Raw genomic sequence first — 22,404 nt, 5'->3', positions numbered from 1 at the left:
CAAACAATTTTAAACTTTATTTTACAAATTTAACATAGTTTTTGCTAAAAGAATATTTAGTAACTTGAAACTATATTAAATTACCTTGCCTAGGATGTTAGGAACTTCTTTCTTCATGGATTGAAATAAATTCTGATATCAGTTTGTACCACTTTTTTTTTTAAATTTCAAAACAGGAAGGGTATGGAGTCATAGTCCTGAATCCAAATGAAAACTATATTGAAGTGGAAAAGCCAAAAATGCACAAACAGTGGTCTTCTGATGGCACGGATGAGCCAGCAGAGAAGCGGGAAAGGAGAGATAAAGTCTCAAAAGAAACAAAGAAGCGCCGTGATTTCTATGAGAAGTACCGTAACCCCCAAAAGGAGAAAGAAATGATGCAGTTGTTTATCAGGGTGAGAAAGTGCTCTACTTCGCTTCACTGCCTCTTTGCTTTTTGTAGGATTTCATTTCATATCAATCATTTTATTGTCTTAAAATTTATTGATTCTTTAGTTTTTAGTGAACATTTATTTTCCATGGTTATTGTCTGCTTGGATGGGTTTTTTTCCCTTTTTAATTAAAGTTACAAGACCTATCACTCTTATTTTCATGCAACATTTTATAGAGTCGCTAAACAAATGCTGTTGTCTTTTATGTCATTTGCTGTTTCAAGGAACAGTTTCTAGTTTTAATATGATACAGGCAAAAGGAAGAAAACTCTTTAATGCAATTCTCCAGCATATTACTACTTCAATGTCTTATGAGAATAAATATAACATAATAATTCTAAAACAAGATGTAAAACTATATTCATCTGGGGTGGCAAGTTTCACCAGATGATGTTTGTGAACAACTATCCATCCATAGTGTCTAAGTCCCTTCAGAGGGAAAGTAACTAATATTTCAGTAAATATTTCAGCTTGAACCGTCCAGGGGCAGTGCAGTAAGGGGGTCACTGGTGTTTGCTCTTGTCACACCCACTGAGTGTTTGCATAGCATCATGGGATCCCTACAGTGGTGCCACCCAAGGGCACAGAGTTCTGTAGTAACACACAAGAACATTTTTTGTGCTTTGACGTATTCTTTGATGACACGAGTGTGTGCTATTTTTAAAGGTGTATATTTTGTTTTCTAGAATTTAACAGTAAAGCATTAAAGAAAATGCTGCTGGAAGAGGGAAGATAGGAAGTTGATACATTCTTTAAAGTTGAACAATTCAGTACACTTAAACTTACAATTTAATGTTTTTTGTCTATAGAGATGATTGAGGAAAAAACAAGAGTCACTGTGTATCCCAGATTGGCCTGGGACTTCTATGTGATCCAGGCTTCACGTAAATTTGTGTGATGTTCTCGTCTTTCCCTGCTGGCATTTTTGTGTGAGCCACCAGACCTGGGTGGAACCTGTAGGGCAGTAGTAACATTTTAGAATATTCGACTTGACCTATGTTCACATTTATCCTTAAAAGATTACTAATTAAATATTTCATACCATCTTTGAGGTAATATTCATTGATTACTGGTTTCCTTTTCCTTTATCTTCATTTATGACATGGCAAAGTTTTCTTGTTTTAGAAATTGAGCATTAACAGCAGTCTTTTGTTGGAGTATTGTGTTAACTTTCAAGACTCTGAAATCTGTATCCTAACCAGGAATACACAGAATATTTAATACTGTGAGTCAGAATCATTAGGGAGATTATAATATTTCAACTTTTGCAAATCATCTCACTGTTTAATAATTATTAAATTTAAAGTCTCTTAAGTATTCTGTTTGTCCTATTGTGGATATATGAAATCTTTGTCCAACTACACCAAAGTTTTGATACTGGCTTTTTAGTCCATCTGGTGTCCTTAAATTTTTGCCATATCATCCAATGTGTAAATATCATTTGTGATTAAAGTGCTCTCATATCCAGATTCCAAAAATGACTTTTGTAAGACTTTTTGAATACACAGATCATAAATAGTCTTCATGTGTGTATGTGAGATGTAAGCAGCACAGTGACTTGGCAATGTTAAGATGTTTATTTCTTCATTGTTGGCTTGTAATTTGTATGGATTAAGAAGTGTCTCGAGCACCCATTGTAAGAGTCACTTCTCCTTTGCCTTCCAGTCTGTCTTGGCAGCACTGCTTGGGTTTTCTCTCTGTTTTTATATGTATGTTTTCTTTATTTCCTTCATCTCTGCAGCTCTGACTATACTCTGTTGTTTACTAAAACTCAGTCTCTTTTGTTTTGTTTTTTACTTTTCATTTAATTCTTTTCTAATTTTTATACTGTAGGTATTTTTACTCATTTTCCATTTTATTTACTTATTTATGAAAGAGGAGAGGATTGGCTTTTCTTTTTTGTTCCATTTGGCCCAAAAGAGGTTCCCTTTTACAAATACTCATCTGCATCACACAGGTTTGTATGTGGCTCTTTGAGTTAATATCATATTTTCTTAACACTGTTTCTCTTAAAATCACCTAGGATTGTGCATAATAGCATGTATATGCTGAAACACTTCAGCATACTTCTGAATGATAAGACTTTGCTCTAAATGGGAAAAAGATTGTCTCATTTATTCTAAGATAAAAAGTGATCTACCCAAGAAATTATTTTTTCCTTCTACATGTCTCCAAATATTACCAGAGCATGGTATATAAGGAGGAGAATTAACTATTATTTATACTCTCCTTAATCATTCTTGTTTAGAATTTCTCATCTGTTCTTTGAGAGGTTTATATAATACGTTTTGGTCATATTCTCCACCCCCAAACTCTTCCTATATCTACCCATCCTACTTTGTGTCCTTTAAAAGAAAAATAACCCATTTGGACCAATTTATATGCTGCACAAGTATTCTTAGATGTGTCATCTTCCACTGGAGTATGGTTAACTAACCAGGGACTGCACTCTTAGACAAAACTGTGTCTCCTTTCCAACAGCTAACAAGTGCCAATAACGTCAGATTAGGAGTAGAATTTAATGTGTAAATCCCATTAATGTGATGGGATTTGGTCTGTTTTGGGTAGGGCCCATTACCTGTCCAACCATAGATTCTTGAACCAATAATAGTGCCAAGTATGGGTTTCATCTTCTGGAACAAGTCTTACATCCAGTCAGAAATTGGTTGGTTACAGTTAAGTGAACTGATGCACAGGTTACAGTCCAGAATCACATAGCTAGGAACTGGTAGAAATATATGTTCAAATCACGTAATTAGTATGGACTTTTGTCCCTATACATCTATCTTTACCACATTGTCCTTCCCAGAGAAAACAAATTATGGAGCTAAAATAAGAAAATTAAGTATATGTGGTAAAAATACGATATGGTATAGTCATATCTGATGGTTATAAATATTGAATTTTTCAAAAAATATTAGGTTTACTTTTAAATGTTATGTGTGTGCATGTTTTGCCTGAATGTGTGTATATGTTCCATGTATGTGTATTGCCCCCAGATATCAGAAGAGGGCATTGGAGCTTCTGGAACTGGAGTTACAGATGGTTTGAGCCACCATGTGAATGCTTGGAACTGAACCCAAGTCCTCTTCATCAACAGCAAGTGCTCTTAACCTTTGAGCAGTTTCTTTACTCTGTGCGTCTGTGCGTGTGTGCGTGTGTGCGTGTGTGTGTGTGTGTGTGTTGTATGAATGTGGGTCCACACATACCACATCCTGAATGTTGAGGTCAGAGGACAACTTTGGAGAGAAGTTCTCTTCTACAAAGTGAGTCTTAGGTATTAAACTCGGGTCGTCAGGCTTGGCAGCAAGCTCTTTTACCCACTGAGCCACCCCACCAGTCTTAATCAAAGATTTCTGACCAGCTGTAAAGAATAGACAAATGTGTTCTTGCTTAGTAGGATAACCAATATTGATTCAGATTTATTGATAAGGAGACTGTGATCAGGATAACATAAACTCTAGGGGGGTCAAAACTTAGTGTACTTTTGCTCAGCACAGTTTCCTCTGAGCCTAAAGGAGATCAATCATAATATACATTTGTAGAATAGAGTTGTCTCAATAAAGTTTTAATAAGATGATAGAGCCATTCATTAAAATCCCAAAGTACAGTTGCTTTAAGTAAATCCTACAATGTTAACATATATGACTTGATTTTTTTTATGTGTAGTTGCATTTTAACTAAAACAAACAAACAAAAAACTATATTACCGGTATCCTATCCAGTCCAGCACCCACGATAAGATTCAAAAAAGTAAGTAATATTTCATTAATTAATGTAATTAGTGTAAGATTTATTGTTGATGGATTTAAACTTTCTTACTTGAATGTATAAAAGAGTATCCTGTTTTCTTTTTTTAGCCATTTTGTCAGTACTAAAATTATGGATGGAAGTGGAAATATTTCGTGCTTAGCCACAGTTATTTCCATTTCACACATCTGCTCACATTTACCCTAATGGTGTTTGCTTTACACATTTGCTCTACTGTGTATACACTTGGTACTTTGTCAAATCTGCAACTTTGTTTCCTTTCTTTTCCCTTAATCTGGATTCTACCCAGATGAAACATTGCCTCCTTGCCACTATAGTAATAGCTGGTGCTTTCCAAAACCTCTGAAAATAATAACAAGTAGTTAGCCTCTGCACATCTTATCATCTGCTATTTTGAGGTAGCATTTACATTTTTGTTTCATAATTTTATTGTTAATACGTTTACATTTTATTTCTTTACATAGGTCTCCCGATAATCCTCTAAATTTCTGAGTATACCTCCTACCTTTTCCCATTGTGTTTCAATCCTTAACAATAAGCAGATAGAGACACTTTTTTCAGTAGTGCAAAGTAAGTTATAGGAGAATCAGGAAACACTAAACACTAACAGAAATACTCAATCCACTTATTACTAGTTGATCCCTGAAAAGAAAGCAAACCAAGAAGACTAGATCTTGGTGTAGACATAACTAGATAAACTTGCCTTCAACATAGAAGTGAAGATTATTAGATATCAAATGAGCTTTTTATAACAGGATTAAGATCTGTTCATAGAACTTACAGAATAAAGGTAGAATACAGGTAGGTAGACTAGATGTTGAATTTCTAACATTGTGTTGTGACTGCTTGGACATCTCTCATCTAAGGTGAGATGAAGGGGTGGTCTTGCTGATGGCACTTGAAGGAGGTTTAGAAAGCATGAGAAATTAACAAACAATCTACTGAATTTGGAGATAAGAAGGGAAGTTACATAGCCATCAAAGAAGAAGTCCAAATGTAAAGAAGACTATTGGTGAAATTATTTAGGCCTCTCCACATAGTTAAAAGGGAGGTATATTTTGTGGGGTAACTTACAAATGAAGGGATAGTTTGCAGGGTCTGGAAAAGGTATGGCGCAGTCCAGCGGTGTTCTCTGGAGAACTCTGCTTGGTCTACCTCCAGCGTCCAGGGTCCAGGAACCAAGAGAGCCAGCGAATCCGGATCCGGGTCTTCAGGGTCCTCTCTTGGCCCCGCCTTGTAGGCGTGACAGTTACCGAAGCCTCAGTGGGGGTTGGAACTTCCAGATCAAAGCTAGAATGGCTACCCACTACAGAAGACATTATAGACTCTTGTCAGAACCTGGCCTTGCGCATTGAAGATACTCACATATGTGTAGATTGACCGTTTGTTGACATCCGTCTAAAATCTTATTTCTTAACATTCAGAATCTTTGGTGTGGGGTAGTTTTCTGACTGATTTTTAAAGCCTTTATTTGAATTTCTTTCTCTTACTTTTTTTTTAATTTGAATTTTTGCAATTGTTAAGAAACAGCCAACTCTGAAAAAATTGTGACTTTAAAATGTACTTTTGATATGGTGGGTTGGGTGTGTTGACAGTGCTGGTGCGGGCTGACAAATGTCTTCTGTCGTCCTCACTGCTGTCACTGTAGCCATTTCAATGTAGAATCTCCACAATAAAGTTAGGTTGTATAAATTAGAAACAGCTATTCCAGTTTAGTCCTTGGAACTACCTTATTTTTCCCATACAGATTGAGTCTTTCTTATTCAAAATGCTTGGGAACATCCAATCCAGATTTTGGAGTTTTCCCAATTTTGTACTTTTGTATAGAACTTTTTGTATAGACTCATGATCTGAAGTGCAGTAAGATCCAAATATTTTTTAATAGTGACCAGCTTGCATACTCAGGTATTTGCATTTTCTTCTTCCCTGGCTTCTAGTAAATAGCCAATCTCTTTTCAAGTTGATGCAGTATCTAATATACATAGACAAACTTAAAATAGCATGGATGCCTGAAACTGTAGGCTTAGTCAAGCCTATTTTACTTGCTGAATGTTTGTAAGTAGGTGTGACTACATAGTGGATCATGTGGTACCTTTCTAATGCATGAGGAGCAGAGTAAGAGATCAAAGGACTAACTCTTTCATGTAGCAACTTTCCTTAACTATCAAATAATATACTTGCTATAATATATTATGGCTTCTTAAAGGGATTGATTTGGTCTAGGCAATAAACATTGTCAGACATGCCTGGCAGGAAAACCTGCTTAATATGTTTTGTAATAAGATGGAATTTTTTGTTCTTAAAACATCTGCCAACTCAATTCAAGAGTGAAGACAGAAAATGTCATCAATTTAGTGGTAATTCTATAAATTTAGTTTCTCTCTGAGCAACACATATCAAGACATACAAAATTCCCAGTTTTAACCACCACTGGTTATAGTACTTTGTAAAACGATGAAACAAAAACATTTTATTTTTATATGATGTGTTAATTAATTCATTATGAATTTTAATATTTCAGCTGATAAAATTTAACAAGCATCTTGCCAACAGATCATTTTTTAAAGCATCTGTTTTTTAATGTGTTGGGTTGAGAACTGAGTCAAATATCTAAATATGTACATATTCATTTAAAAAAACATATTTCTGCCCCCATAACTATGGACACACTATTTTACTCCTTGGACCACCAATGGCTGCTGCTCTTCACACTGGAGCTAGTATCCTTAGAAATGAGCACTACATCGTTGGCATTCTTTAACCCAAAAACCTTTAGGAAGATAGCTGGATAAAGAAAAAATACTTTGGCTGGTAGCTCTAATAATCAGTATAAAGTTGTTTAAATATGTGTGCATGCATGTACACCCACACACACAACATGCTTGGTCTGTATAATGTTACTTGTATTTATATGTTTTCAGGGATGACCTTTTGGTCTTGGATAACCAACTTATGTATATGTAACAAAAGTTAATGAAAAAAGAGGCCATGAATTTGAAAGAGAGTAAGTGGGGATACATGGGAGGGTTTGAAGGAAGGAAAAAGGAAGGGACAAATGATGTACTTATGATATTCAAAGAAATGATTCCAAATGGTTTACATATTCTCACGAACATGCCTAAACTTAATTTTATTCTTGAGAATTTTGTTCATTACAATGAATTATCATTTAATGCCGTTCGCCATACATGCCATTTCTCCCCTCCAACACTCTCTGCCCCCTTCCCAACTTCATGTTGTTGGGTTTTTTTTCTGAAAATGCACTAATCCATAATCAGTTGATTCTCCATCCTCCAGGAGCTGTGTGTGCCAGTTGCTCCTCAGTAGAGTGAAGGCTGGAGAGCACCTTCCTCTCTCTGCTGGAGTTTGGATGGCTTGATTTTGTGTGTGGGTTGTGCAGTAGCCACAACTGCCATGGGTTCCATGTCACGTCTGTTTCTAGCACTCCTCATCCTCCAGCTCTTCCATTATTCTTCCAGGGGTGTTGATAGTGGGGACCCAGTTAGGGCTGAATAGGAGTCTCGAGTTCTCAGCACTTTGATCAGCTATGAGTCTCTGCTTCTACTGCTGCCATGTACAAAAAGAAGTCACCCTGACCATAGTTGAGATCAGTCCAGGTCTATGGGGATAAGCATACATATTTATAAGGCAATTTGATAGCATTACCATTGGGACAATAATAATAGAGAGGAAGTTACCCAGTTGGTTTACAACTGATTTCTCTGTCATGTAGCCAAATATGTGTTTTCCTCCACAATCGTTTCACCATGCAGTTGTTGTGGAAGCAATTGCAGTGGCAGTGGCGTGTGTGCATGAGATCCTGTACTCCTCTGACCAGTAACCCGAGGAAGGAATCCCATGCTGTGCACTGCAGGTTTAACCCGTGTCTGTGAGGAGTAGCACTGTCCATCCATGCAAAGCAATTCCGCTCCCGTGCTTTGTTTATTTCAGTTATATTTTGAAATTAGCTTTCATGCACTTTTTCATAATATTTAGTTTTAGTTAACCCATCTACTACCCATTCCTCTCCCTGTTCCCCCACCATATCCCTAGTTAGTTCTTTAATACCCACTATTCATCTATCTTCTTTCGTATTAAATGGTTCTTCTATCCTTCCAGTCAAAATTTTTCATTGTATTGCGAGACAGTAGGCTTCCATACGGCTTTTTAATTCTTCTTTAGTCATCCCCTGTAGCCCCCTAACATCTCCATACGTCTGTGCCCCTCCCCACATTAGATTTTCTACCCTCAGTATTCTACCTCCCTACTCTCATTTCACCTACAGTCTATTATCCCCCCTTGCTTAGTCTGCTGACTTCCCAAAAGCCCCTTTGTGGTTTCCTGGCTTCCAATTGTGCTCCAAGTTAAGACAGAAAACAAAACAAAAATGTGAAGCTGGGACCCCTGTGTGAGAACTCTGTGCCTGAATTACTTCACAGTTTCGTTTTTTCCTTGTCATCTCTTTACCTGTGATTTTCATGATTTCATGTTTTTCACAGCAGAGTAATATTCCATTGTGTATCTGTACCACATGTTTTGTCTCTTCATTTATAATATATATCCAGGTTCTAGCTAATGTGAGTAGAGCAGACATGAACATAGCTGCCCAAGTATCTCTGCAGTAGAATATGCAATTCTTCTGCCCAGAAGAGTACAGGTGGGTCCTGTGGCGGGTCTATTTCGAGGGTTTTATGTTTGTTTGTTGAGAAAGCTTGGGACTCCTTTACAAAGCAATCTGTACTTGTCTACACTGGTTTACCAACAGTGTATAAGAATTTCCTTCCCTCACATCCAGGCCAGCTTTTACTGACAGCTGTATTCCCAATAATGGTCATTCTGATGTTTGGCCACCCTTTGGGTGTCAAGATACATTTCATTTATCAGAACAACACAATCAGAAAACAAAAGAAAAATCTTACAATGCATTACATTTTTTATGATTTTGCATTGGAGAGCATTCATAGCTACTCCATTGAACATACGACTTTCTGGCTGAATGTTAGACACACCTACAAGGTTTTCTATGGTTTTACAAATCAACTTAAAACCTGTGTCATTGAAGTCACAATGGGATAACTGTTTCTCATTTTCAGTGTCTGATAAGATACATGGACATGAGATTAGCAGTATGGAGTTTGATCAGCCTGAGTTGAATTACATCTGACTTAAGTTGATTTCCCCACACCTCAATTTTGTGTCTGAAAACTGGAATCATAAGATAAGGCAGTTTTGGACACATAGTTTGGGGGCTTTAAGACCAGTAGCTTTAGGCTACATATCTGAAAGTATGTTTGCTTTATTCTCAGCGTGAGAATCATGTGAGAAAGAGTCCACTCCTGAAGATCACTGGTTCTTGTGCCTTTTTCATTCTGGGGTATTTCTCTGACAGCGCTGGGTTCTCTAGTTCAACTGAACACCCAACAATTCAGTTCTGGCTTATAGCTTGTTGGAACTGCTCACAAAACTAAAGAAAACATTTTAGATTTACTTTTGTTGTTGTTTTTATAAACATTACAACTTGGGAATGAGCAAACGAAAGAGATGCGAGAGCAGTGTACCTGGACGATTTTTTGCTGTTTCAGTGTCCGATCTGGGAGTGCTACCTGCACGTCAGTGTGTTCAGTAGGTGGAGGCTTCTCTTGCCCTGCAGGTCTGGGGGAGAGACCACAAGTTTCTACCTTATACTCGGTTGTTCTTTCTTGGGGACACCCTGTCCTGAGGGCATCAAAGAGGTCCATGCTACAACACCTTATCTGCCTAAAATCAGTGGAAAGGGAACTCTTGCTTGACAAAAGTCATTCCTATCATTTGAAATTCCAAGGAATTTAGGATTTATGGAGCCAGAGATAAAGTACAAACATGTTTATCAAACCAGATCTTGCCAAAAATAATCCCTTGGCCTTTTATGACTCACAGAACAAAAGAAAATCAAAACATTGGTTTTACTAGTTGATATTGTCCAACTAGAAAATGTGACTTATATCTGAACTAGTGGATTTAATGTTTCCCCTGTGAGGACTTTCCTCCTCCTCATCTCCAAACATTCCTTTTCACATGGCAGAGAGTGCCCAACAAGGAATGCTTTCCATGGATTGGCTTGAGCAATTCTTAGAAAGAGAAACTGACTGTGATGTTTGTTTGTTTTTGTTTGTCCAGCTGGGCTGATTGGATATTTACATTTATTGTTTAAGACAATGAAGAATGATAGGAAGAAACAAACGTTGCTCTATCTCAAGTGCCATCTACCAACAGTCCACTGCTGTCATTACTTTTCTAATAACTCAAAAAGTTGTATTAAAATACAGTCATTATCCATTCATGAATACATTACTTTCTTTATCTTACAGTTTTTATTTAAAAGAGTAAGTATAATGAAGTTTGCTTTCAAAGTTACTACAAAGTTGCTTTTTCATTGTTCAATCTTTTCTTTTCTTCTTTCTTCCTTTTTTATTTAAAAGTTTTTTTTTCATTTTACATACCAACTACATTTCCCCCTCCCTCCCCTCCTCCCGATCCCACCCATCCCTCTCCTATCCATTACTCAAAGAGTGTAAGGCCTCCCAAGGGGAGTTAACAATGTCTGGCATGTCAAGTTAAGGCAGGACCAAGCCCCTCCACCTTGCATTAAGGCTGAGCAAGATATCCCTCCATGGGGAATAGGCTCCAAAAAGCCAGTTCGTGCACTAGGGATAAATCCTGGTCCCACTGCCTGGAACCCCACAAACTGCCCGAGCCACACAACTGTCACCCACAGTTCAGAGGGCCTAGTTTCATCCTATGCAGGTTCCCCAGCTGTCAGTCCAGAGTCTGTGAGCTCCCACTAGCTCAGGTCAGCTGTCTCTGTGGGTTTGCCCATCATGATCTTGACCCCCTTGCTCATATAACCCCTCCTCCCTTTCTTTGACTGGACTCCAGGAGCTCGGCCCAATGCTTAGCTGTGGATCTCTGCATCTGCTTCCATCAGTTATTGGATGAAGGTTCTATGATGACAATTAGGGTAGTCATTAATCTGATTACAGGGGAAGGCCCGTTCAGGCACCCTCTCTACTATTGCTTGGAATCTTAGCTGGAATCTTGTGGATTCCTGGGAATTTCCTGAGTACCAGGTTTCTTCCTAACCCTATAATGGCTCCCTCTATCAAGGTATCTCTTTCCTTGTTCTCCCTCTCTGTCCATCCCCCAATCTGTTCCCTCATATTCTTATCCTCCCTCCTCTCCCACCCCCTGTGCTCCCAGTTTACTCAGGGGAATTTATCTATTTCCCTTTCCTAGGGGAGATCTATGCCTCTCCCTCTTAGGGTCCTCCTTTTTACCTAACTTCTCTGGGGTTGTGGATTGTAGCCTGGTTATCCTTTGCTTTACATCTAATACCCACTTATGAGTGAGTACATACCATGTTTGTCCTTCTGAGTCTGTGTTACCTCACTCAGGAGGATATTTTCTAGTTCCATCCATTTGCCTGCAAATTTCATGATGTCATTTTTTTTACTGCAGAGATACACTCCATTGTGTATATGTACCACATTTTCTTTATCCATTTTTCAGTTGAGAGGTATTGTTTCCAGGTTCTGGTTATTACAAATAATGTTGTTATTAACATAGTTGAGCAAATGTCCTTATAGTATGATTGTGCACCCTTTGGGTATATGCCCAAGAGTGATATTGCTGGGTCTTGAGGTAGATTGATTCCCAATTTTCTGAGAAACCACCATACTGATTTCCAAAGTGGCTGTACAAGTTTCCACTCCCACCACAGTGGACTAGTGTTCGTTCCCCTTACTCCTCATCCTCTCCAGCATTATTCCTAATAGCCAGAACCTGGAAACAACCCAGAAGCAAACTCACCCAAGAAGAGTAGATGACAGGAAATAATCAACTGAGGGCTGGAATCAATAAAATAGAAACAAAGAGAACAATACAAAGAATCAATGAAACAAAGAGTTGGTTCTTCAAGAAAATCAACAAGATAGACAAACCCCTATCCAAACTAACCAAAAGGCAGAGAGAGAATATCAGAAATTAAAATCAGAAATGAAAAAGGGTGTGATTGATTGATGATATATTTATTGCCTGTATATATTGTATATAGTTATTATACTTATGGTATATAGTTTTTCTTATATTAGTTATAACTTTTTTATTTTAGACAGAAAATGGGGAAATGTGGTGATATTTTATTTGTGTACCCCAATGAAGTTTATTGAGGATCAGAGCAAAAAGCCAGCCACTATATTAAAACATAGAGGTCAGGCAAATGGTAGCACACACCTTTAATCCTAGCATTCAGGAGGCAGAGATTCATCTGGATTGCTGTAAATTCAAGGCCACACTGGGAACAGAGCCGGGTATGGTGGCACATGCCTTTAAATCCCAGAAGTAGTTAACCATAGAGGTCTGGAAGTCTGTACAGACAAACAGGAAGTGATAGAGCTGGGGGGAAGAGGAAGTGATGTAGCTGGGCAGAGAGAGGAAGTGAGATGGCAGGCACCGAAAGGATATAGGTGTGAGTATACAGAAATTAGCTCTCTCTGGAGGCTGAGGAGTTGGTGAGGTGAGGTTGGCTATGGCTTGGCCTATTCCTCTGATCTCTCAGTTTTCACCCCAATATCTGGCTCCAGGTTTTTTATTAATAAGACCTTTTAAGATTCATCTTACATCTGGTACCCAACGGACATAGCAACAGACACTGAAGAAATCTGGAGAATCATCAGGTCATACTTCAAAAACCTCTACCCAACAAAATTGGGAAATCCAAAAGAAATGGAAATTTTTCTGGATAGGTACTACTTAAATTAAATCAAGACCAGATAAACAACTTAAATAGACCCAAGGAAATAGAAGTAGTCATTAAAAGTCTCCCAACCAAAAACTAAAAACAAAAACCAAGGCCAGATGGTTTCAGCGCAGAATTCTACCAGAATTTCAAAGAAGAGCTAATACTAATACTCCTCAAATTATTCCACACAATAGAAACAGAAGGAACCTTGCCAAACTCTTTTTTATGAGACTACAGTCACCCTGATACCCAAACCACACAAAGACGCAACAAAGAAATAGAATTACAGACCAATCTCCCTCATGAACATTGATGCAAAAATAATAAAATACTAGCAAACCAAGTCCAAGAACACATTAAAATAACAAACCATCCACCATGATCACAAAGTTGTTTTAAAGCATTAAAGAAGTAATAATTTATTTAAATCTTTAAAGTCCAGTAAACACAATGTTTTTTAAATACACACACACACACACACACACACAATGGCTGGTAAATGGCAGGGGGTGCAGTGAGTAGGAACAAAGAATATAATATACAAATATACAAAGAAGCCGCAGACTGTAGAACGATTCATCAGTGGTTAAGAGCACTCATTGCTCCTCCAGAGGACCCACGTTCTATTCCTGGCACCTACATTTCATGGCTCACAACTGCTTGTGATTCAAACTCCAGATATTCAATTCCATGTTTGTCCTTTGCAGGCACCCATACACATGTGGTGCCACATACACGAACACCCATACACACGTTTCACACAGACACAAGTAAAAATTAAAAATCAGTAAATCCTATTTTGAAAAATGAAATCTGACAGTGGTGTGTGTGCTATTCAATACAGTATTCCCATATTTCCTTTCACACCTCTACCTGCCCTTTATCCTTGGGAAGAATTCTGGCAGAGGTCTTTTCCTGGGTTATCTTTAAATACTAAAACATGAACATTATTCATTCACTGGAGAGTTTTTTGTTTCTATGGTTTCTAATGTCTGGTGTTTTTATGGTTTGGATATGAAGTGTCCTCTTAAAAGGCTGATGTGTTGGGAGGTGGGTATCCACCTGGTGGCACTATTTTGGGAGGTTTTCTAGACTTGAGAGTTGAGATCTAGCTGCGGGAAGTTGGTCACTAGGGCTTTGGACCTTGAGGTTGTCTTGTTGTCTCTGATCACTTCCTTCCCCCTTTCTTCAGCTCTCCTGGGCCATGTGCTCCCACTACCCCAGTGTTCTCTCCAAGCGTGTAGAGCCAGGTGATCATGAGCGCAAAGACTTTTCTCCTGAATTCACTTTCATAAGTATTGGATAAAGCTCTGGACTGTTAAACTAAGATAGGTGTTCACCATTAAAGGAATTAAAGATGGGAAAATTTAATAATAATTTAAAAAGTACTAATAGAAAACTCATTGTATGGCCACATAAATAATATATTTTTATGATAAATAACTTCACTTTCCATAGCAAAACATTGAACATTCTATTTTTAAAAATACCTTTACTATATGAGAGAATGAACACAGTTAAATTCTTTAATTTATTTCTGTTTACTCTTTTGTAATGTCTTCTTGGCACTGATGAATATATGCGCAGTTAAGCCTCAAATAGACAAGCAGTCATGACAGAACTGTTTTTTTTTTCTCCCTTCCCTTTCCTCCCCTCAAACCCACCCATATACCCCTCCCCACTCTCCTTCAAGCTCATGACCTCTTTTTCATTAGCTATTATTGTATGCATATATGTATTTGTTTATACATATATATTCCAAAACAAAACCTGTTCAGTCTGTATAATGGTACTTGTATGTGTTTCCACAGCTGACTGTTGGAACTAGACAGCCAACTGGCGTGCTCTCCCCAGGGGAAGAACACCTCTTCCTTTCCCACTTTACCCAGTTGCCTGTATTTCTTTTTGTAGGGTTGAGGCCTCATGGATTTTTTCCCCCATCTAGTTTGTCATGTTCATTTATGTCATTCTTGCTCAGCTCATGTTTGAATGATGATGTTGGTAAGATTTTACAGGTATAGCTTCTGGTGTTACTAGGAGACATAATCTCACAACAAACTTCCTGATCCTCTGGTTTTTACTATCATTCCACACAGTTTTTCACAATGTTCTCTCAGCCTTAGGTTCAGGTGTTGCTTTGTATATGTATCCATTGGGACTAGGCTTTAAAATTTGCATTTTGATTGGTTGTGGTTTTCTGTAGTGGTCTCCATCTGTTGCAAAGAGAAATTTCCTTGATGAGGAGTGAAGACTACTCTTTTCTGTGTATATAAGGACAAATGTTTATAGATTGTTAGGGATTGGGCTCACATAGTAAATTAGTGGTTGTAGATTCTCCTCCAGTAACCATGATTTCATTAGCACTGAGTTTAGGTTTCAAGTACCAGACAGGTACCCTTCATTGTTGAACAGGTGCTACATTCAACTAGAGAACTGTTGGTTACAAGGTATGTATGTGTGCCACTACTGCACAGGAAGGACTGTCATGATAGTTTTTTTCAAATAACTATGTCTGTTTTCTTAGATGTTACAGCAACACTCGATACAATATAGTTGCTGTATGCAATCTAAGGCACATTTCATACTCATGAGAATCTGCTAGTTTGTTTAATGCTCTGAATGGATCTTGTAACCATAAAGGATTTTGTAACATCATGAATTTTGTATTTGAAAGAGATTATTTCACTAAATTAAGCAGATTATGCAAATGTTGACATATTTTGTTACACAGAATTTAAAAATCAGTCCACTATTATTAGTAGAAATCTTAACATAAAAGTTTTAATAATTAAAAAAAAACACCTCTCTAATATACTAGGGAAAAAAATCTTTCCTCAAATTCCCAGTTTTACAACTGTAGTTTTTATTTTTGGGAACAAACAGTACTGTTTGTTTTTCTTGGGATGCCACTGTTGCTTTGTGTATTTTCCAGAGAATAAATTTCCACATACACAGATCTGAGTATTCATACTTTGTCTATCAGTCTCATAGGGAAAAATGTCATTCCATTAAAACTGGCCTTTTCTAAAAACTGATTCAACTGCATGACTGCTATTCCTTTAGACAGCCATCACAGAGAGCGTATGTAGTATGCCATACACAGATGTACTCAGGAGTTAAGAATAAATGACAGTCATTTTTCATTCTTTGTCTACATGTTTTTCTCTATATGCTGTAGTGAAGATTGTATGCATGAATGTAGTCAAGACTCTGCTTTCATGAATGCTATGCCAGCAGGTAGTTTTATCTTTTATTGCATTTTTACTATGCCAACACAATGAAAAAGATAGTGTCTTAGTATCATAGTAAAATAACTCTTACCTTGTGAGTCTCAGAATATGTCTCGTGTTTCTGGAGCACATTTTTAGAACCCTTGGTCTATATCTCTTTTCTGTACTTGAACATAGAAATAATGACATAGAAAGCAACTTGTGAGACTCGATTAAGGACCATATTTTTGTTTGTGTGTTATGCAATTCAAATCCAGATTCCTCATGTAAACAGAATAGATCACAAGTTGTCCACAATGTAAACTGAGTAGAGCAATAGAATGAAGAAGCTTGAAACACTTGGATCAATCCAGTTTGATTCTAGGCTCAGGGAGTCCCAGGGTTAGACTCTTCTACCTGCTGCCTTTTTCAGCTCCATTATTTATTGAACCTAAAATGTCATTCCTCATTGACCAAACCCCATGGAGAATCAGATGCCAATTTTGAACTTTAGCAACCATAACTTGTATCATAGTCATTTATTCTAAAATGTGTAACTTCTTGCTTCCTAAATAGCCAGTTTATCAGTACTGTTTCCTGGGTGTCATCCAAAGTTCTACTCTATTGTACTTTTGCCTTCTTAGCCCGTTTTTTGGATTAAAGTCTGTTTTGGCTTGAGTTACACTGGTTCTGTAGGGGTTAAAAGATCCACACATGATGGTGCCCACCTGCAATCCCTGTGTTCATTGTCTAGCCAGCCTAGATTATGTAATACCAGACTGGCAAAAGACCCTGTCTCAAAAGAATAAAAGAGGGGAAAAGGTGGACAGTGCCTGAGGAAATAGAGCTGAGGTTGACCTCTGGCTTCTATACATACAAGTACACCTACACACATGTATAGATGCACACAAAAATTCACTTATCTATTCACATATGCATGTAAAGATATATGAGTGAATGAATGATTGCCTCTTTCATAATTAGCAAGGTAGTTGTGGACATAATAGCCAAATTTCACCAAAATACAATGGCCAATTCGAAAGATTTTATTTATGTAACCCTTGCTAGGTAGAACACATTTTAGTGCAAGCCCCATACCCACAAGAAGTTGGGCAACATGAACTGGACTCCATGGGTTTAAAGTAATTGAAGTTGGGTGGGTAGAGAGGTAAGAATGTACTATGAGTGGACTTGGAGGGGGATAAGCATGATAAATATATTGAGATCTTCAAAGAATTAATAGAAATATTATTTTTAAGTATTTTACAGTAATCTATAAAATTAAAATATGTTTTAGATATGATTGAAAAGAGTAACTTATCATTTTATAATTTTTCTGTTCTAAATTTTGCCATGGATCATATTCTTTTCATAGTGAAGCAAATCATCAGGCCCATGATTGTTTACTGTTTTGTATAAAGGGTGCTTCGGAAGAGCATTTATAGGAAGACTCTGCCCATTCAGTTGCCAGAAGGTGTGTTTTTCAAATCTTCTACAGCCACATTCTTCCTGTGTAAATGGAGGGAAGCACTGAGATACTGAGGTTAAGTCATATAACTTGCTATAGGTTGCTCAAATCTAAAAGTTCATTTGAAACACTAGTCTTAACAATCAAATTTATCATGGTCTCTCTTCTTCTGTTCTTGATCCAGCTGGCATCTCCCACTCCCCTAAGCTCTCTTTCCCCTGACCCTTGCCCTTCGTTACCCCCGCCACACACACACACACATCCAGTTTGCGATCTCATCCATTTCTCTGTTGTTGGGCGATCCCTGTGTCTTTCTTAGGGTCCTCTTTACTAGGTAGCTTCCCTGGAGTTGTGAGTAGCAGTCTAGTCATCCTTTGTTTTACATCTAGTATCCACCTATGAGTGAGTACATACTATGTTTGGAAAGAGAGACCATGATATATGAAGACCCCATGGGAATGGGAAGAAGCAAAGTGCTAGAGACGTCCACAGAAATCCACAAAGATACCTCCACAATAGACTACTGGCAATGGTCGAGAGAAAGCCCGAACTGACCTACTCTGGTGATCAGATGCCCAAACACCGTAACTGTCGTGGTAGAACTCTCATCCAATGACTGATGGAAGCAGATGCAGAGATCCATGGCCAGGCCCCAGGTGGAGATCCAGGAGTCCAATCGGTGAGAGAGAGGAGGGGTTGTATGAGCGAGAGATGTTGAGACCATGATTGGAAAATGCACAGGGACAAATAGCCAAACTGGTGCAAACACATGAACTATGAACCAATAGCTGACGAGCCCCCATGGAATTGGATTAGGCCCTCTGGATAAGTGAGACAGTCGATTAGCTTGAACTGTTTGGGAGGCCCCTGTCCTTAGTGCATGAGCTGGCTTTTTGGAGCCTGGGGCCTATGCTGGGACAATTTGCTCAGCCTTGGTGCAGGGAGGAGGGGACTGGACCTGCCTTAACTGAATCTACCAGGCTGAGCTGAATCCCTAGGGGAGTCCTTGCCCTGGAGGAGGAGGGAATGGGGAGTGGATTGGGGGGGGAGCGGGAGGAGGGAGGACAGGGGAATCCGTGGCTGATATGTAAAATTAAATTAAATTATAAAATTAAAAAAATAATAATAAAAAACAATCAAATTTATAATCTAAGGGAAGAATAAAAATGTGAAAATCTTTATCATTATACGTGAATTGTGATGTTATCTATACTGAATTTACTCCTCATTCTTTTTGTTGGAATTTCACAAAAGAGAGTGAAAACTTCCCTAGAAATTCTCACAAAATCTCCATACCTAAGAATGCCACCACAAAAGGAGCTGTTTGTTATGTGAGTGTGTTTCTCATTGTTTGGCTTGTCTCAATTTTACATAATCATGAAACCCTCTGTTAGACTTTAATGATATCTCAAAATTTGGGATGCATATTTAAGGCATGTAAAGTCATAGATTATTTCTGTGCTATTTCTAATAGTAATTATAGTAGTGACTTTTAATTGAAAATGTCTTAGGTGGATGAAATATTACATAAGATGAGTCTGCCTGTCTGAATCGAATAGCACATAGTTCTAATCTGAAATCCCCTAGGCTTCTTCAGTATTTACAATGTGTTCCTCCCAGACAGCTCAAATTAGAGATGATGTACACATACCAGCTCTCCCTCCGTTTTGACCTGTTGTAGAGCTGCCATGTGACCGTGACAAGCAGTGCTCCTCTGTGCTCGCTTACCCCACCATTGTAGTCAGCCATCTTCTTTTTCTTGCCAAACCATGGCCCCAGGCTTGAATACTCGGCAGTGCTGGATAGCATATTGCTAAAAGGATATCTTAAAATGATGTATCTAGATGGTGACTCTTCAAAACAATCACTATTGGATTTGAAAAAATAAAAATCTAACCCCTAACTACCCCTTTGTATAAGATCTTTAACTAGGAATTGTCTTTTTGTACCTTCCAACTTGTTACCTGGAGGTCGTGGCGCACACCTTTAATCTCCGCACTCAGCAAGCAGAGACAGGGGAATCTCTGTAAGTTCAAGGCCAGCCTGGTCTACAGAGTGAGTGCCAGGTCAGCCAGAAAACCCCTGTCTCAAAAAAACAAAACAAAACAGAAGAAAAAGCTTTTAGTTTGGACAGTATATGTTATGAAGTGCATTCTTGTTAGTATAGTTTTGTTGACTCCATACCATGTCCCAAATCTAGATGTTATAAACAGTAAAAAGAAGAGAGGAGAATAAAATAATTTCTACTCAAGACATGTGAAATCATTCAGAATAAGCTATTAAGAGATCCTGTATGTTTTGATATCAAATAAACATATCCTATTGAGTGATGAATGCGACATCTACCCATTTCACTTATGTTCAATACCACTTAAAAACAATTGTGTTAGATCTCCATAAGACTTTAGACAGACAAAATTCAAACATGAATGGGGAGGACCTTTCAAAGATAATCCTTGCTGAGGAGCCAATGTTGTACCAGTTTATCTGGCAGGTAGGTCACTTGTAGGCTACAGGGTTTCTATCTGGATGATATTGATAATTGTTTTCCTCATCTGGTAGCCTGCAAAGTATGTTTCAGCACCATGAATTAGGTAGTCAGTAGGGATGAAGCTTCTTGTTGGACACCTGCTTAGTTTCTCTGTGTTTGATGATTGAGTAAGTTGTGTCTTTGTTGTGTCAACCATATGATCTTATAATCAGGTGGTGGAGATTAACCAATAGCCTTGGCAATTAAAATTACCTCTGATGTTTGGGGGTTGGGGGAGCCTTTGGGCCCCCTTTAACCAACAACTCAACAAGATGTAATCCATTCCTAAAACTGGAGGTTTTCCTTGGTAGCATAAGATGTCTAGTAGGTGCATTGTCTCCACCGTTGTATGGTGACTATTTAAATTCCTATTACATTTAGGTAGCTTCTACAATAGTAGGTTTCTCTATGGCTTTTTAAAAGGCCTTTAATATTAGTTGTTCCTTCCTATATTCCTTCCTTTACTCTGGCTCTCCTGTCCTTCTCCCCATTTAATCCTCATATTCTGGTTCCCCCTTTGTCTGTTTCAATGATAAATTCTGTTTCCCAGCTGGGCAGTGGTGGCGCACGCCTTTAATCCCAGCACTCAGGAGGCAGATGCAGGCAGATCTCTGTGAGTTTGAGTCCAACCTGGTCTATAGAATAAGATCCAAGACAGGCACCAAAACTACACAGAGAAACCCTGTCTCGAAAAACCAAAAAAAACCAAAAAACAAAAAAATTCTGTTTCCCTTCTTTAGAAGATCCCTTTCCTTCTCATTCCCATGCTTCCTGCCTTCTTACTATCTAACTTCCATGATTATTCTGATCAAAATTTGCATATCTAAATCTTAAAAGCTAACATCCACTTATAAGAGAAACATGCAACATTTGTCTTTTGGGGTCTGGGTTATCTCAGGATGATTGTTTCTAACTTTATCCATTTATCTGAACATTCCATGATTTCATTCTTCTTAATGAGCATTTAAGGCTGTTTCAAATTTCTGAGTATTATTAATATAGCCACAGTAACATGGATGAACAAATAATCTCTTTGTAAGATGTGGAGTCCTTTGGGTGTACGCTCAAGAGTGGTATAGCTAGATCTTTTGGTAGATCAATTTTCAGCTTTTTGAGGAGCTTCCACACTGATTTCCATAGTGGCTATAGCAGTTTATACTCCCACCAGCAGTGGATGAGTATTTTTCTTACCCCACATCCTCACCAGCATGAGTGGTTACTGGTTTTATTAATCTTGGCCATTTTGAATGATGAAAAATGAAATCTCAAAGTAGTTTTAATTCGTATTGCCTTGATGGTTGGGAATGTTGAACTTTTTAAAACTTTTTCATCCACTTATGTTTCATATTTTGAAAAATGTTTATTTAGTTCTATAACTCATACTTTAATTTGGTGTTTTGTTTTCTTGATGTTCAAGGTTTTGTTTAAGTTCTTTATATAGTCTAGATATTGATCCTCTATCAGATATATGATTAATAAAGATGTTCTTATTCTGTAGCCTGCTTCTTTATCCAGATGATGGTATCTTTGGTCATGCAGAAGCTTTTTTGCCTCATGAAGTCCTATTTATTAATTGATGTTTTAGTGCCTGTGCTGATTGAGTCCTGTTCAGGAAGTCCTTTCCTGTACAAAGGAATTAAAAACTATTCTTCACTTTCTCTTCTCTCAGATTCAGTGTATCTGGTCTAATGTTGAGATCCCTGACCCATTTGTAGTTTAGTTTTGGGCAGGGTGATAAATATGGATCGATTTGCAGTCTTCAACATGTGGCAGTCCACTTTGTCCAGTATCATTTGTTGAAGATGCTGTTTTTTATCTAGTGTGTATTTCTGGCTTCTTTGTTGAAAGTCAGGTGCCCTTAGCTGTGTGGATTTGTAGCTGGGTCTTCAATTGTATTCTATTGATAAGTGTGTCTGTTTGTATGCCAGTATCAGCCAGTTTTTATTATTTTAGCTCTGTAATATAACTTGAAATCTGTGGTGTTGATGCTTCCAGAATACCTTCAGGGTTGTTGTAGCTATCCTGGTGTTGTTGTGTTTCCATATGAAGCTGAAAATTGCCCTTTCGATTTCTGTGAATTTTGTTCGAATTTCTATGGGGATTGCACTGAATCTGTATACTGTTTTTAGTAGGATGTCCATTTTCACTATATTAATCCTACTGATCCATGAGCATGGTTGATCTTCCCATCTTCTGATACAATTCTTAATTCTGATTCA

At 37.9% G+C, this 22,404-nt stretch overlaps 1 protein-coding gene across 17 annotated transcripts in view; it reads left to right on the top strand.

Moving 5' to 3' along the window:
- The window catches only part of Fam172a (family with sequence similarity 172 member A), a 483,175-nt gene that overhangs the window by 203,796 nt on the left and 256,975 nt on the right, over nt 1-22,404 (top strand). For 16 of the 17 annotated variants that reach the window (XM_052743685.1, XM_052743677.1, XM_052743684.1 and 13 more), the window contains one exon: nt 177-395. The exons of the other annotated variant lie outside the window; for it this stretch is intronic. In XM_052743685.1, the coding sequence (XP_052599645.1) occupies nt 177-395 (219 nt within the window). The remainder of the gene's footprint in view (nt 1-176; nt 396-22,404) is intronic. 17 annotated transcript variants of the gene reach the window in all.

The sequence above is a fragment of the Peromyscus californicus genome, unplaced genomic scaffold (assembly GCF_007827085.1).
Source record: "Peromyscus californicus insignis strain IS unplaced genomic scaffold, ASM782708v3 Scaffold_18__1_contigs__length_77618521, whole genome shotgun sequence".
Lineage (NCBI taxonomy): Eukaryota > Metazoa > Chordata > Mammalia > Rodentia > Cricetidae > Peromyscus > Peromyscus californicus.
Note: the sequence above shows the minus strand (reverse complement) of the source record. Positions and strands in the feature narration are given on the sequence as shown.